This window comes from Marmota monax, unplaced genomic scaffold (assembly GCF_021218885.2).
Source record: "Marmota monax isolate L192 unplaced genomic scaffold, Marmota_monax_Labrador192_F-V1.1 WCK01_AAM20220418_F8-fsc00118, whole genome shotgun sequence".
Taxonomy (NCBI): domain Eukaryota; kingdom Metazoa; phylum Chordata; class Mammalia; order Rodentia; family Sciuridae; genus Marmota; species Marmota monax.
In genome coordinates, this window is record NW_026695231.1 from 7,665,253 (window position 1) to 7,682,278 (window position 17,026).

At 31.7% G+C, this 17,026-nt stretch overlaps 1 protein-coding gene across 5 annotated transcripts in view; it reads left to right on the forward strand.

Moving 5' to 3' along the window:
* Mark1 (microtubule affinity regulating kinase 1) overlaps window positions 1-17,026 on the forward strand; it is a 127,935-nt gene that overhangs the window by 85,887 nt on the left and 25,022 nt on the right. For 2 of the 5 annotated variants that reach the window (XM_046438439.2, XM_046438438.2), the window contains exons 4-9: window positions 31-79; window positions 1,316-1,381; window positions 5,041-5,111; window positions 9,730-9,786; window positions 11,898-12,134; window positions 12,223-12,342. In XM_046438439.2, the coding sequence (XP_046294395.1) occupies window positions 31-79; window positions 1,316-1,381; window positions 5,041-5,111; window positions 9,730-9,786; window positions 11,898-12,134; window positions 12,223-12,342 (600 nt within the window). Of the gene's footprint in view, window positions 1-2; window positions 80-1,315; window positions 1,382-5,040; window positions 5,112-9,729; window positions 9,787-11,897; window positions 12,135-12,222; window positions 12,343-17,026 lie in introns of those variants that run through there. The other 3 variants (XM_046438440.2, XM_046438441.2, XR_006850441.2) reach the window with 3 other exon arrangements.

Consider the following 17,026-nt stretch of genomic DNA (forward strand, 5'->3'; position numbering starts at 1 on the left):
AGAACTATATCTACCTGTTTTCTTTAACAGTTGTTTCGAGAAGTAAGAATAATGAAGATACTGAATCATCCTAATATAGGTATGCAATTTATATATACAATTAATGACAAAGCATTATCCTTAATTTGAGGGTATTTGAAAAGGTCCAATGTTAAGGATGCTTTATATAAACTGAAAAAAAGTGATAACCTGGGAAAGTGATACATTGTATAAAAAAAGATGATAAGGAAGTTAACTGAAGATTACAAATTATGTTTTTTACTATCTTGATGTCTTCTGCTTATCACCAGAATAATTAGTATAACTTGGAGCTAATACATACAAATATTTTTTACCTCCTTACTAAATCTGGGTACAGAGAGATTGCATTCCATTTACATGTTTATAAGATATGAATTCCAGATATTTTGATAATATGCACTTGAGTGCATATTATCAAAATATGATAAGCAAAAGAACTTTGCATTTTAAAGAAAATGCTTACATTCAGTTTCAATGGATTTGGTTTTTGTGAGTTCTGATTTTCTCCATCTTTACAAAAAAAATTTATAGATCAGATATATTATTATACATAATTATAAAAAGTAAAAACCATGTAGTGCATGCTTATAATCCCAGCAGCTTGAGGGCCTGAGACAGGAGGATGGTGAGTTCAAAACCAGCCTCAGCAAAGCGAGGCATTAGCAACTCAGGAAGATACTGTCTCTAAATAAAAAACATGAAATAGGGCTGGGGATGTGACTCGGCAGTCAAGTGCCCCTGAGTTCAATCCTTGGTATCCTCCCAGTTATTTAAAAATCTGCTCATTTTTATACACTTGTTTCTTGAGCGTTTAGAAATCTTATTTGTATATAGCTATTGTGATTATTTGTGGTGAAGACTTTCAACTGTGTAAGTCTAATTTAGTTTCTTTTGCCAGACACTTTTATAGTATCACATAAATTTAGATTTTTTTTTTTTTTGTATCAAAGTTCGCTTAGTTTTTTATGAGACCTCATTACAACATAGTCTGTTTTTAAGCTTTGGTTAAACTTTTATATTTCTGATTTTTAAGATTTCACTTTTATTAACTTACTCTTAATTAGAAAAGGTAATTTTTTTTAATCTTAGAAACTTTTTTCACTTAAGAAGTTTGGGCATATACTTTTCTTCTGTAGGAGTAATACTCTTGAGAGACTTTTTGAGTTTCAAGTTGTAGTTAAACATTTTTAGCAAATACTCCAATTTTCCACTTGTTTAGTGTTACATTAGATTTGCTTAGCATATCCATTCTGTGCTAACAATCATAAAGTTATATCTTTAATTTTTTTTACAGTGAAATTATTTGAAGTTATAGAAACTGAGAAGACCCTCTATTTAGTCATGGAGTATGCAAGTGGGGGTAAGAAATGAGGGGGATTGAAAAGTTCCCTTTAATGACACAGAATTAATAACACCTAACAGTTCAGCATGACATTTGCTTTCAGTGTTATAAACCAATCTATAATTTATTAAAATGCCTTTAAAAATTATAATCTTAAGGAAAATTCAGTGTTTGTTTTCAAGACCTTTTAGTCCTACATTATAAATAGAAGTTTTGGCTTATTTAAAAAATACTTAGGGACTTTTTTTGTTTTGGAATCTTTTGACTGTTTTGATTTGCATATTTAAATACAATATATTATGATTAGGAACTCTTGGCTCTAAATAGAATCTCAGTACAGAAAATACTGAGATTTAATCAAGTCTATAGTAAAAGTATGTTTGAGGTCATATGTTTATTTCACTGACTGTTCACGTGTGACAGATTTTTCAATTTATGTACTTTTCCAAAATAATCCATAAAATGTTTCAATTTAAATAAGTATCTATATATTTTATATTAGAGCACTGCCTTGACAAGGAGATAGAAAGATACATATGTAGATTTTTAAGTGCTGAGATATAATAGAAAATCACATTTATTTTCTTCGTATAACAATACATTGACTCAAAATTATTATTATTAGGACTTCTCTGGAATTTATTTAAAATTTATGGAATTAAATCATTTAACAAGTAAAAAAAAGAGTACCTAAAGAAACATTTTGAAGACCTAGAGAACTTAAGCAACTGGAAAAGAAAGGATAGCTGAAATTACTTGGTTGTTTAACTTTTTGTGTTCAACAGAAAAACTTAGTGTTTAACTTAATATTTAGTCCTTTTAACTTGTAAAGTTAATAGATTTTATGGTGATGCATATTTTACGCACACTGGAATACAGAGGGATTTACTCTAGTCTGTAGCATGTACACTATATATTTTTATATGGTCTCAGATTTCTAGGAATTTTACTATAAATATTAAACATACTTGATTACATTTTCAGTGATTTATACAGATCAGATGTTTTAGTGGATTTGCTTTTTATGAAACTTTTTCACTCTGAAAATATTTTGATATAGGTTTTTTTAATTTAACATGAAAATCTGGGTCAGTAATGCTTATTATTACTGGATTTTTATAATTTATTATTTATATAGTCATGCAAATTTGCATAAAACAGATCTATAATAAAAGTAATAAACCTGCAAATATCACATAGTGAATTTTTATTTTTCTATCCTTTAGTTAGATATGAGAACCTGGAATGTTATTTTTAGTTCATTTAGACTATTTTTTTTTTTTAAGGAAAAATAGTTTGGGGCTAGACATGCTTTGAAATGAGAAATTATAGGGCATTAAAATCTATGCATACCTTTCTGTGGTTGTGAAGGTCCACCACAAGGCTGGGTTAATATTAATATAAGAGCTGATTTAACTGTTACCGGCATGTACAGTCAAGTCTCTATTGGTGCTAATGAAAGGGAGTGATGGAGGAACATCACAGGGTCATCACTGCTTTCCTTTAGTGGCATAGCTGGGAGGGGCAGCAGGGAGTGGGATAGAGAAATGGGTTCTGGCATTCTACCCAATCCAGCCAGTCTCTCATTCAATTCTTTTACCTGGTGGTAACTTTTCGTTGGTTCTTGCTGATCAGTGATTCTGTAACACAACTATCATGGTTCTTTGGTAGTAAATATAGAATCATTTTCTTGCCCTTTAAATCCATAAATGGCATGGTGACTATGGAAAATAAAACACTTAATATTTTTCATCTGAAATATCTAGATACTTTAAGATTGAATGTGACATGCACACTAGAAATTCAGCGTGAACAAGAGCTGAGTCAGACAGCTACCTCTTTGCCAGGAGTTGATTACTTGATTCTTATTCACTAATGGATTTTCAGTGATTAGGAAATTAGGGAAATCCTTCATGATTTTTGAAGCATATTTAATCCAAAGGAACCTATAAAAAATAGGTGTCAGCGCTACTCTGAAATAGTGTATTTATTCCTTCTTTTGTTCATGCCAACAGTATTTATTAAACATTTACCAGGTAATATTCTAGGTCCTGGGAATAAACAAATGAGCAAAGTTAAAGTCTCTGCCCTCAGGAAGATTACAGTAGAGTTGAAGAAGCAAATCATACACCAACAGTATATGATAAGTGAAGAGCTAAGTTACATAAATATCTGAAGTACAAGCAATCTAGGAATAACTTATGAATAAATCCAAATTTTTGAAATCTTGCAGACATCTTTTCTAGCCTCAATCTATATATCTAGAATTAACTACTTTGATGGGTTAACTGAAATTAACATTAACACATATCTAGAATTAACTGCTTTGATGAGTCAACTAGAGCATCCATTCATTTCTCTGTTCTCATCCCATTTAATCACTTATGTATTCTTGATATAATATGCTGTTCAGCATTGTAGATATATAAATTCATCTGACATATCCATTACATATTTGATTTTTAATATTTTGCTTATATCCTAGGATTGATATTGCATATATGTATATGTAATATATTTGTATACCTAGGCACAAAGATATCATTTATTGAGTGCTTACTATATGCCAGTCATTGTGCCAAGCACATGCATTATTTCATTTATTCCTCACACCAGCCATGTGAATAGGCAGTTAATGAAGTTTAGAAATCTAAATGTTTTCTAGTAGCTACTTAGAATTCATGCCAAAATTGGTCATATTCTAAAGCTTGAGTTTTAACTACTCTGCTGTACTTTACAAGAACTCTTTAAATCATTTTGCAGAATTTTAATATTCATGTATGTCTATATAGTGTAAATTACAAGGACATAAAATAAAATTTTCTCTGACACTGAGATAACTTTTTTAATATTGTAATTAAACATTATTTGTTTTCTAAACTATTACTGATGAGGGAAAAATGAAAAAAAAAAAAAACTAGGAACATGTGAATAATGGATCCAGCAAAAATTTTCTTCAGCTTCTAGTTATTTTCAAATTATTTCAAGACATATTTGTTGCCTATGCACTTTGTATTCTGTCATGGAGATGAAGATACAAATAAAGTACAGATATTATGAAGTTGTTCAAGTAGTTTGCAGTTCTTTGGGTATAATAGAGATATATTCAAGGATTATTTAATTCTGCATAATTTGTAGTTAGCTACCAAAATAAATGAGTAAGAAAAGCATAATCAGAATATCGAAAGGAAAAGAAAGAAGTCAATGTGGTAATTAAGTAGTGAGATGGAATTTGACCAAGACTATATTATGCATAGAAACAGAAAGCCAACATAATATGACTTTATTTTGTTTGAAATGGAGGCCCCAATACAAAGCCAAATATAATTTTTGATTGCCCATGCTGTGGCTTCCCTTTATTAGCATGGATAATAAAGAATTGACTATATTTTTACATAATGCCTGAAAGCAGAAAATGAATTTTCTTGGTTATGTTTTTATAATTTTTAAAAGAATTTTGTTAAATCATACATTGCTGCTCAATTCTATATGGGATTTTTCCTTTTCTTTTTAAATTTTTTTTCCTACTTGTATATTAGGTTGTGACTTACACAGACATAAGCAGAAAATTGTGGGCCAAAAGTTTCTTTATAAATAAGGCAAAGTCTTGATATTGTATATATTGTTAACCAAAAATCTAAATATATTTTACTGTCTGCTTTACCTTTCTGATTCAGGTGAAGTGTTTGATTACTTAGTTGCCCATGGAAGAATGAAAGAGAAAGAGGCCCGTGCAAAATTTAGGCAGGTATGGAAAGTAGTTTTCAACTTTGTTTTGCTGATATTTTCAGTGATGTACAGTGGAGAGTATCACAAACTGGACTTTAAAAGTACCTGGCATTTTTGTTAAAGTATGATTTTAAAAGAAGTATGATTGTCATACTTAAGAATGGAAAAAAAGCCTATTTTCCTGAATTTAAATTTAAAATAGTTGCAGATAGTTACTTTTATATGGTCATAAATAGTGAATTTTTGTAAGTGAAACTCATCTTGTTAACTCTTTGAGTATTGGAAATATAGACCAGACTAAGATAGAAAAGAAACACTTAATCCTTTCATGCTTATGTCCAGTAATTCTTACCAAGTATTATTAACTTTATGTATACAGCATATAAGTGTACTATTTAAAGAGGTTGTTATATTATTTTTTATAATAAAAGGTGTCAAAATCTAATACTCATAGATTTAAAGAATATAGTTAATTTTATTTAGTCTTATAGGGAAGGAATCATGATGCCTATGTGGTTGAAGGCTGTGGTAAGACATTCATATTTCCAATTCAACTTCAATATGACTTGTTACATAAATGATAAAATAAGAAAAATAATTTGAATCCATCTAGAATTTTTATTTTTTAATTTTTATGACTCAAGTAGTTAAAATAAACCTGCTTAATAAACTATAATAGAATGACTAATTAATGAGTTGTAAACCATTCATAAAATGTACTAAAGTAAAGTTTCAGCAGAAAACATTATATCTCAAACTTTCCCTCAGTCAATTTAAAATTTTCCTTTAAAACGGCTCAATACCTCTTTTCTAAGCATTAACACTGATTGTACAATTAAAGAGGTTCTATGATCAGTATGTTTGGACAACACTGAATGCCCACATATGACCTGTCTCTTGAGTAGTTATGTGTATGTTAACATATTAAACACTCAGATGTCCTCAGGGGCAAGGGAAGTCAATACCTATTTGTTCTGGACATGGCATTCTCCAGATTGATTGTGGAGTGACTTTGTTTTGTGAAACTTTTATTATTGATATTTTACAGAATTATTACCTTTTTAAGCACAGTTGGTAAAATGCTTTATACCAAAGCCATGCATAATCCTTTTTTCAGGATAGATTCCTAGATGTATTAATATAAAAAAGTGAAGGGAAAAGGGAAAAGCAACTAATAATGAGAAAAGCAACATTAAGAAGATGAAATTATGTTCAGCCCCTCGCTGTTAAATTCTTTCCTGTCCTGGGACAAAATTCTAAGCTTACTCTTAAGTAAAGCACTACAAACTTCACTTTTGTTCTTCTTTCATTATAAGTCACAGTAGTTTTAGTTAGTAGCAGACCTGCAAGTCAATTCCAATTGGTGTTAAATATTTCCACTGATATATTAATGTATATTTTAAAGATGATTGCTACTTATACTTTTTAAATTAGTCAGCTAATTTCACTTTTTTACTGAAAAATACACTCATGTAGAAAATTATTCTTGGTACTATATGAAACTAGAGAAGTTGAAAATGCCTGCTATTCTAAAAAACTCACTATCATGGCTGGTGGACAAAAGTAGGATAAGAAGTTAGGACAAAAATATTTTCATATACCTTGCACACACATAGGACCTTGGGTCCTGTCCCTGGCACTGCAAAAAAGAAAAAAGATTTTTTTTAAATACAGATCAAATAAATACTAAAATTGGTTTGGTCTTTTGAATAAAGTCTGAATTATTTAGAAATCAGATTTGTATTCCTCATGTTGCTGAAGCTGTGTCAAATTAATGCTGTTTAAAATATAAAACAATGAAAAATATTTTCTTTAAAATTATTCATGTGCAGTAAATATTAAGTGTATTTAATATCTATATGTGTTCCCCCAAAATTGGAAAGTTTATTTCTGAGGAGCTTATTTTTCTTTCTGGATTTAACATGAACTTCTAAAGAATCAATAAAAGTAGATTTTCTTTTCTTTTATTTTTTTTTCTGTATTTTATGGACTTTTTTTGGCAGTAAAAAGGATGTACTACATTAGCAAGGATATACAAATACATGTCTTTGATCCCACTGTGAGACACACCAAAGATGTATATGACAGTTTAAGACCATTTGTCAGCTGTCACTCATAGAATACCTCTGCATTCCTGAAATTTGAGGGGCTACAAAAAAATCATAGTATTGCTTTCAATATAGGAACTTCTGACCCACTTGTAATTAATGGCAGAGCAACCTCAACCACTGCACCTTCCCCAAAACACACTGACATTTGTAGCCTTAAGGCTGATTATAAATCCATTTTCAAGGTCCATAGTAAAAGGATCATCAAGAAGCTCCCACATACTATTTATGGGATACAGAATGTTTTGAGATGGGAGAGTCTAACCACAGAATAATGCAGTGAAACTGGTTTGTGGATGGAGAAGTTTGCTGTGAGTCAGAAGCCAGAACTTCTCTTGTGGCAGAGACTGTTCCCTATAGTGCAAGCATAGAAACACTGTGAACCACCACATTGAATGAATGCTAGCTCAGAGGTCATTCTTTGTGATAATACATGCTTAATACAGAGAATTCTCTTTAATTAGCTTTCCATTATTAAAGCTTAAAGGCATGGAGAATTTTTGATTCCAGATATCCCTGTGGAACTGCTTTCATGAAGACCATTCTGTCTGACGTGAAATGCATGGCTTCTGATTATATTTGATAACCAAATCATTATTTGCAGCACACCTTCACTGTATCTTACAGATGTGTGACTTGTAAAAGATAATAGCATTATCAGCAAAATTCTGTCATCTGTGATACAAAGTTGCCTGGTACTATAACCTATGTGGTATATTCAATAAAATATGCATATAAATGTAGAGCGTCCTATGTCCAGCAAACATAATTTAGTGAAAATTGGGTGTTGGAATCTTGAAGCATTACTGCTTAAAAAGACTAATAGAACAAATATTTGCTGTTAGGTTCTATAGTATTTTAAAAGCCTCTAACTTCTAAATGATCATAAGCATTCATAGTCACCCTGCCTCAAACTTAGTGGTTCTATAGTACTTGCTTATTTGGGAATTCAAGGACTTTTCCCAGCCTCTGTATCAAAGTTGGACTCCCACCCTCATCATTTTTCTGTCAATTTTTCAAATACATTGTGTCCCCTTGTCGTTAATACATTTCACCACCTTACCCCCCTACTTCCCCATACCAAAATCTCAACATTTTCAAATATTTCCGTCCTTCAAGAATGGCTTAGATCAAATAGTACCTATTCCAGGAAGCATTTCCAACTGAAATTATTCTGTATCTTTTATTATTCTCTCACTATTTTGTACTGCTTTTATGATGTTATCTTGTATTACAGTTACTCATGCACATGTTTTTCCTTTTCAGTCAGATTGTAAGCTTCTTAAGAGCAGAGTTCATGTAGTGTTCATTTTTGTGTTCCCCTAGCAGCCAGCACATTTTCTTGCACATAGCAGGTACTCAATAAACTGTTGAATCAAATGAATTCAAGTGAATTATATATTATTCATTTTATGTTGATTATTTTGTTTTGAATTCATGTCTTCTCTGTCTTTGAACCATTTCAATACACATTAGAATTATTTTCTAATACCAAAATATCAGTTTCACTCTACTTTGAAGTTCTTTTTTTCACCCATATTCCTATTAGTCTGATCATATTTCACATCACCTTTAGACTTTAAAAAATCTCATTTCTTTCTCCATTTGTAATAACTAACCAATGTTCAGCATTCAAACTGTGTTTACATTTAAATGAATCCACAGAATTGAATGTTCTGCTGTGCATTAAAATGGTCGTTGCCTTATACATCAGATACAATACAAAATAGCCTTTTCATTGATTGTTATCAGAGTCTTCCCATTTCCTTATTTTGCGTAGTAAAGAACTGTCATAAAATTGTTTATAATCTACTTCTCACTTTATATTTTAGCCTTTAAACTTGTTTAAACTGTCTTCCCTGTTTAGTCCTTGTCACCAAAGAGATATTGTAATGGTTAAAAATTATGGCGACATACCAAACGTAATTATAAGTGTAAAATTCTTTGCTTTTCTGAATTAGTGAGAGGTGTAAGATTAAATTTCATTTTCATTTTGATAACTGGGTGTTTTTAGGGCTCAAAATTTTTTTCTATTTATGTTTAAACAGATAAATATAAGATATTACTAAATACTTCATTAAAAAGGTCTTAACAAATTAAGGAAACATGCCTAGAACACATTGATGTTATTCCTAACATCAGAGATTTGTTTTTTAACTCTAGCCAGATAATACTAATTCATGTATGTTAAAGTACTTATTTCAACACTGTAATAAACCCTTTGGCCAAAAATACAAATTATACACATTCAGTCATGTAATCAGACAAAACCTTCATGGGCTCTGACAAAAAATATTTTAGTATGTATTAGTAAGACAATATTATATTCCCCCATTTTCGACATTGAAGAGCAAAAGTTTTATCACTTAAATCTGCATAGTTTTCTTAACTAAAGGAATAGTGAAATGACTAACTATCACTTTGAAATCTGAGGTAGTAATTTATTTAAATTGGAGGTGGTGATTGTAGAAAAATCAGAGTGTCTTTACCATAAAATAATTTTGACTCTTATTCAAATGTTTATTTCAGATTGTGTCTGCCGTACAGTATTGCCATCAAAAGTACATTGTTCACCGTGATCTTAAGGTAAGCATCTGATTTTATAACAAAAAAATCTTGATTAGCAGATATTTAATAATAAATTTGGAGCTGACTCTTTGATTACCTAACCAGTTCTAAGTGCTATGCAGGTAGTTTTTATATAATTCTCATGATAATTTTATGAAAGGATCCATAAGCAAATGAAGAAAAATATGGATATGAAGTTACTTAGCTCAAAGACTAGATGATATTATTCACCTTTGATTAGCTTGTTTTAAATAGATAAACGCAAAACTCTGTCCCCAACAAAAAAGCCTGAGGTCTCATTCAGACAGAGGCAGGGTCAAAGTACAAATCCATGTTCACCTATATAGTCAGTGTCCATTCTCTGCATTAAAGCTCAAAATAAGGAAAGCTTCTAAATGTTTTTATGAACATTAAAATATATGAAAAAATCAAGAAATGATGGTGGCCAACTAGGTTTCAAAAGAAAATGAAAGTAGAATCTCTGAGCTAAAATATTTTAGTTTTTTTCTTCTTTTCTTCATTCTTCCAAATCTATTTTGCATTGTTCTTTATCTCTTTATCTAGGAGTTTATTTTTATTTTTCACTTCTTTTTCCATTGCCTTTATCAATTACTAGTACCAGTTTGGGATATATTTGAATACACTTTTTTAAACGGTTGTTAAAATTGTTAACTTGTTTTTTGGCTCCATTTCTCTGAGCTTACAGACTTTCTACTGCTCCAAATGTTTCTGTTTCTCACTTTCCTCCTTCAGATAGTTCAAGGGGAAATCACTTTCACAAAGAAAGAAAAGATTGTTCCCTCGCTTTTATGTTTGACTCTCAGCTTATCATCTCATTTCTTACATGGAAAAAAAAAATTCTGCCAAAAAATCTTGTTTAACACCATTGATGTTTTCCCTCCAGTCCAGTGGAGAGAATTTTCCCAGTTGTTTCTAATAGGAGAGCTTGGAACCCCTTGCAGCTCTCATCTGAGGCAGAATGGGTACTTTAATATCCATCCAGACAGTTCAAGGGAGACTAAAGAAGATTCGGCTTCCTCACAGACAGCCTCAGAAACATACACTGACCAGACCCTTACATCAGAACTTCATTTTTTTTTCCTACACAGTCCATAATTGTTAGGATCTCATATAAATCTCTCAAATGTATTTGTTTTGTAATATTTATATCAAAAGTGATACCACATTTTTAATTCCCTATTTTGAGTGTGAAGCATATTTCCATTTTCCAAAACAATGTCCCAAGCCAGTATACCATAAAATAAGGAAAAGACGAAGGGATGTGAAAGGAAAAGAAAAAGGAATGTAAGGCAGGGAACAGATATATGATAGGTAGAGTGCCTGGTGCTGATGCCTGTTGGAGCCTCCAGAGGTAGAGCAGAAGTGTCTCTGATTTTCATTTTGGCCAAATTTTACTGTTTTGGAATCTGATAAAACATACCTACAAGATAACCTCTAACTTTGTTAGCCTGTTCATCAATTGAAACTCAGAGTTTGAAATGAAATATGTATAAAAGCAAGTCCTTTAATGAATTGCTTGCATTTACAAATGGCACATTTAAAATTTTATCTTGGAATGATTCTGTGATCAGATTTTAGGAAACCAGCCTAGGGAGGCTGTATGATTGTGTTTTGTTTCTCTTAACTACTACTTTATTGAGGAAGCATTTTAGAAGAAAGGACAAAGGGACGAATAAACTAGTCACAGAACCCTTGGCTAGCAGATTTGTAATATGACCTTGAACCTTGCATCAACCAAGGGTACCCTGTTCAAGTAGAGCTCTTCTGGGTAAACTTGGTTGAAGTCCCAGGTAGAATAGGATTTTACTTTAGAATACATCCTACTGAGGTGTAGTTCTGTGATGTTTCTTAACCATAAAGGAGAAAATGGGTCTTAAATAACCTTTCTTAAATTGTTACATATGTGCGTGTAAATGAAAGCTTTCCTTTTCTGGTGTTGAAATTCAGTCTTACATAGATGTTGTATTGGTATGTCATACTGGGCTTCTAAATTTGGTATTATATTTAAAAATGAGAGGCAAGAAATAAGTCTGGGATCTGAAACAAGTATGTAGATTTTTATTTCATATATGCTTTTTACATTGTGCTTTTTATTATTTTCCTCTTAGGCTGAAAATCTTCTCCTTGATGCTGATATGAATATTAAAATTGCTGACTTTGGTTTTAGTAATGAATTCACAGTCGGGAACAAATTGGACACATTTTGTGGAAGCCCACCCTATGCCGCTCCTGAGCTTTTCCAAGGAAAGAAGTATGACGGGCCCGAGGTGGACGTTTGGAGTCTTGGCGTCATTCTGTATACATTAGTCAGTGGTTCCTTGCCTTTCGATGGCCAGAATTTAAAGGTATCAGCTGAATTTGATGTTTATGTTTTTATCCCCTGACCAATGATTTTAAAAGCTAGTTGTAAGTGCTTTTTTTCATGTTTTTAAGGAACTGCGGGAGCGAGTCTTGCGAGGGAAGTACCGAATCCCCTTCTACATGTCCACAGACTGTGAAAATCTTCTGAAGAAATTATTAGTGCTGAATCCAATAAAGAGAGGCAGCTTGGAAGTGAGTGAAGTTTTGTGCTCCAGATATAAAGTTTAAAAGTTAAGATGTACCAAAGAACACCGGCATTTTCATTTTTTGACACACTGCTATTATGTACATACATTTCATATGTTTTATTATACGTGTTACTAAGTATGTTACAGCCAAATAACATCAGAGATTTGCATAACCAAAATGTCTAATCATTTTTCCTTCTGATCCTGCAATTAGAATAACTTATTTCTTAAGTATTTTGCCCATATGTTTTTAAGAGTGATATTTTGGCCTGTACTTAATATAATTGCAGAGATTCAGCATGCATTATTATTCACTTGTGCTTTTTGTCTTCTTTTATTTGCCTTAATTGGAAGGGTAGAAAATTCAGAGAATTAACCTCATTTAAACTGTACTTTTTTAGTGTAGCAATGGGGCTTTCTGGCACGGACTCCATGCTGGTTAGGAGGCAGCCTTATAGTGAGCCATCCCTGTGTACAGAGCTCTCAGGTTAGTTTGGGCTTTGTAATTCTATTTCCACAAATATTTTTCACAAAAAGATACAATATGTTTTGATGGAAGTTAAGGGATGGTCACTTCCATTGGGAAATTATTCTATATGCTTTGTGTCAGTGGATCAGTTACCAGTTATTTTTTACTGAATTATTTGTTTAAATTTGATTAGTTCTAAGCTTAAGATTTTAGTGTTTTTTTTTTTCCTTTATGGGTAAAAGGATATATTAGTGATATTTTAATGGAGAACATATACAGTAAAAAGGCCCATTTTTATATCACTGCTTTTTCTAAACCTACCTATAACCATTATTCATAGACAATAACATGAAGTAAGTAAAAATTAGAATTGTTAACACTCTATTGGTTCTAAAATTCAAGAAATTTAGAGGACATTGATCTTCCTATTCTTACATCATGATCCTCTTTTATCACAGGAACCCACTTTACCTGGAGTGTCACTTATCAAAAATATCCAAAGTTCAAGCAGTAGCTCAGTCAATAAGCAGAATGAAAAGAACATGGAAAAATTATTTGGGGAGAGTAGATCTTACAAATCTCTGTGGACAATTATAAGATGTACTTATGTCTTAAAGATGATTAATTTTAGGGCTGGGGATGTGGCTCAAGTGGTAACGTGCTCACCTGGCATGCACAGGGCGCTGGGTTCGATCCTCAGCACCACATACAAATAAAATAAAGATGTTGTGTCCACCAAAAACTAAAAAATAAATATTAAAAAAAATTCTCTCTCTCTCTCTAAAAAAAAAAGATGATTAATTTTATAGTAGCCAAATATTTTAGACTTTTATCCATAACATTAAATTGCTGAGGATTTAAAGTATTAGATTTATTCGAATTCAATTTAAATGACAAATTATAATTATTATTGTTAAAACATTCAATCTTCTAAAGTTCAAGTTTGACACATTTGAGTAGAGCCTGGAACCTTCCATTCCAACTTACCAAAACTAAGTTTTTCAACTACAGAACCATGTGTTCACATTGAAAATATTATCATAATAGTGCAGGTTTCACTATACAGAGGCTGGTCTGCTTCACAGTTCCCCAAAGAGATTTCCCAGAGAAACTGTCACCAAACTTTGGGAATATCAATGACTTAAAACATTATATTAGTCTGTTTTTATTTTAATACAAACTTTATTATCAGCTTTATAGTGAAAATCTATAACCTGTTTTTTTTGTTTTTTTTTTTTTTTTTTTTTTTTAAATATTTATTTATTTATTTTAGTTTTTGGCGGACACAACATCTTTGTTTGTATGTGGTGCTGAGGATCGAACCCGGGCCGCAGGCACACCAGGCGAGCGCGCTACCGCTTGAGCCACATCCCCAGCCCCTATAACCTGTTTTTAAAAATCTATTTTCAAAACACTTATCTTTGATGTGTATACATAACTTTTTATCCAGAAGTAGTGTTTCCATGTCATTCTTTTTTTTTTCTTTTTTTAGCTTTAAAATTTTGAGAATGTTCTTTTTGCTTTATTGCAGGAATGAGCTCCTTCCTTTTAATTAGCTGTGTCCTTCGGTTCTCCTTGGGTTACCTATCATAATTTATTTAACCATTCCCTGCTTGTTGCATATTTGAGTTGTTTCCATTACTTTTGCTAAAAATAATATGGTGTACTTATTTTTCCTGTTGAGATATATACTTAGATATAAGTTTCCAGAGTGGAATTACTGGGTCAAGGGTCTAAGTGATCTGATAGCTCTCATATATCTTTGCTGAAAAGAAGTGTGTGACTCAAGGCTTTTGAATATGCCTGTTCTCCACTGCTTGATCCAGTGTTGAATATAATGAGTTCTAGAGTATGATGCCTTTGTGTAATTTGTTATAATTGCTTTATAAATTGCTTTAATTTGTGTTTCTTTTGTTAGTGATAAAGCTCTATATTTTTAATTAACAGGTTGACTGTGCTTTTTCACATATAACCTCTTTAATGTCTCTTAACTATTCATCTAAGAATCTGTTAATTGCCTTATAGATTTGTACCAGCCTTGTAGCTTTTAAGATGAAATATTGCCCTTGCTAATTCTCATATTTTAAAAAATGGAATTTCATTTGTTTCTTTTCAGTGTCACGCAACTATCATGAATCATTGATTTTAGAGTAACTTCTAGTCTTTCTTATGTGCTTTGCTAACACTGAAATTTAATTTAGGGAATCTTGTTTATTAGTTTTACTAAACTTCTTATTTAGCTTGCATTTCTTTCTTTTCTTTACCAGATATAACCACATATTATTAAAATGTTTCTTAAGGATTTGTAAGTTAAATACTATATTTATACTCTATGAAAGTAATGAAATTAGTTTCACATTCTACTTGTTTGACCAATAGTTGTTTCTAGACCTAAACAGTTGTAGAGCTTTTTAGGTGGCATGTGTAAATGCTGTTAACTCTTCCTATTTGCCCTAATATTGGTAGGAAACTGTATCACACATGATTTTAAAAGGATTTGTGTTTTATATTGTGTAGTGGGATCTCCCCATCTTTGGTTTACTGGATATTAATGTGTCTAGATTTATCTATTAGAAGGAAACAAAAAAGCTTTTCTCCTTTCCCTTCTCTATGTTTGTGTTTATTCATTTTTCTAGTTTTTGTTGTAGTAGCAGTGCTGTGGATTTTGTTGTAGCAGCAGTGCTAGGATGCTTTGGCATCCTAGGAAGGAACTCCAGCACTCCCCAGCTCTCATTTTTACAATTCTTAACCACAATAGACTTTACTACTTTTCAAATAATACAAAATGTGATCCTCAAGTAACATTCCTCTTAATGCTTTCTTTGTGTCATCTTTGGCCTTCCCTCGAGAAGTATATATTTTGACTTTCAACACTTTCTTCAGGAGCTGCTAAAATAATCTTGTTTATGTCCATGCAGTACAAGTGACAGTAAAGCAAAAAGAATAATAATTATTCTTTTTTTAGAAAAAAGAAAGCTATCTAAGTACAAATACAAAGATTTTAATAATTTAAGTAAAATTATACTGACCACCCTAAATTGTACTATTTTTAAATGTTCACCAAGAATAGAGAGTATATTTCCCATAGTTAATTATTCTGATTCTTTATAATTCATCTGAAGCAATTATTTTCTTAGTATTTACTCTTACACAGTCAGCAAGTAGCCATATCTGTTCATTGGCAGTGATGGGAGAGTAAGCTTTCTTTTGTTAAGTTTGCAATTGTGTTTGTCCTCTTTATTTCTCATGAGGTATCTGAAATGAAATCTGAAGTGGATTAATTTATCCAACTGGTTCCTATGTCTAGTGCACTTTGTTGGCCTAGTTCTTTTTTACCTTGCCTAAATCCACCCAGATTAGGGTTTCATGGCTTCTCTGTCACACAGTACCTCCAGATCCTGGAGACATTTCTTCCTCAGCTTTTAACATTAATTCTTGTGTTTGCCATAAAAGGATTTTGTATAGGACTGAGTTTCATGCAACTAAGGACAGGTACTTCTTTGTCTCTCTTTTCTTTCATATATCCCTATTTTATTTCTTTTTGTGCCTTATTCTTAGAAAAGATCCTCCGCTTAATAATTAATAGAGTCCCTTCTTTAGGCATATCTTCTTCTTGTCTTTACCTTCCATCCTCAGTTTATTTTTATTCTGCTTTGAAGTATGACTGTAACAGGAAGGAGACCTAAACTTTGCTGATTCTGTCATGGCTGCCCAGTTGTCTTTCCTAATCACTGAGTTTCTCCTTTTCCTGGTTCAGTGTTGCCTCATATCTCTTTCATGTGAGGGTGGTCCGGTCACTGCTTCTTCTGTGTCACTGCCTATTACTCTTTTTCTTGTATGTTTTCTAAAATGTGGTTTATCTTCTTTGTTAATAAAATGTAGCATTTCTTCATTGGCCTTTCAAATCAACTTTCAGCTGATCATCAGAAGATACTAACTGTACCTTCTACTCTTTCATTGCATATTATCTTTGTTCCAAGTCAGAGGGAAGTTTCCTCACTACTGTTCACATCTTTCTGCCTTAACTTTCTACCAGTTCAAATACTACTTATATCTTGAGTGAGTTCACTTCCTACATCTTTATGATTCCTTCTCAGAAAACTCCAGCACATTTTGGTCTTTTGTAAGAACTTGCTGTTAATAGCACAACTTTAAATAGATGAATATTGTGTATTAAAATATTTTTAGATTTCATGAATAAATCTTATTTCCTGAGTAA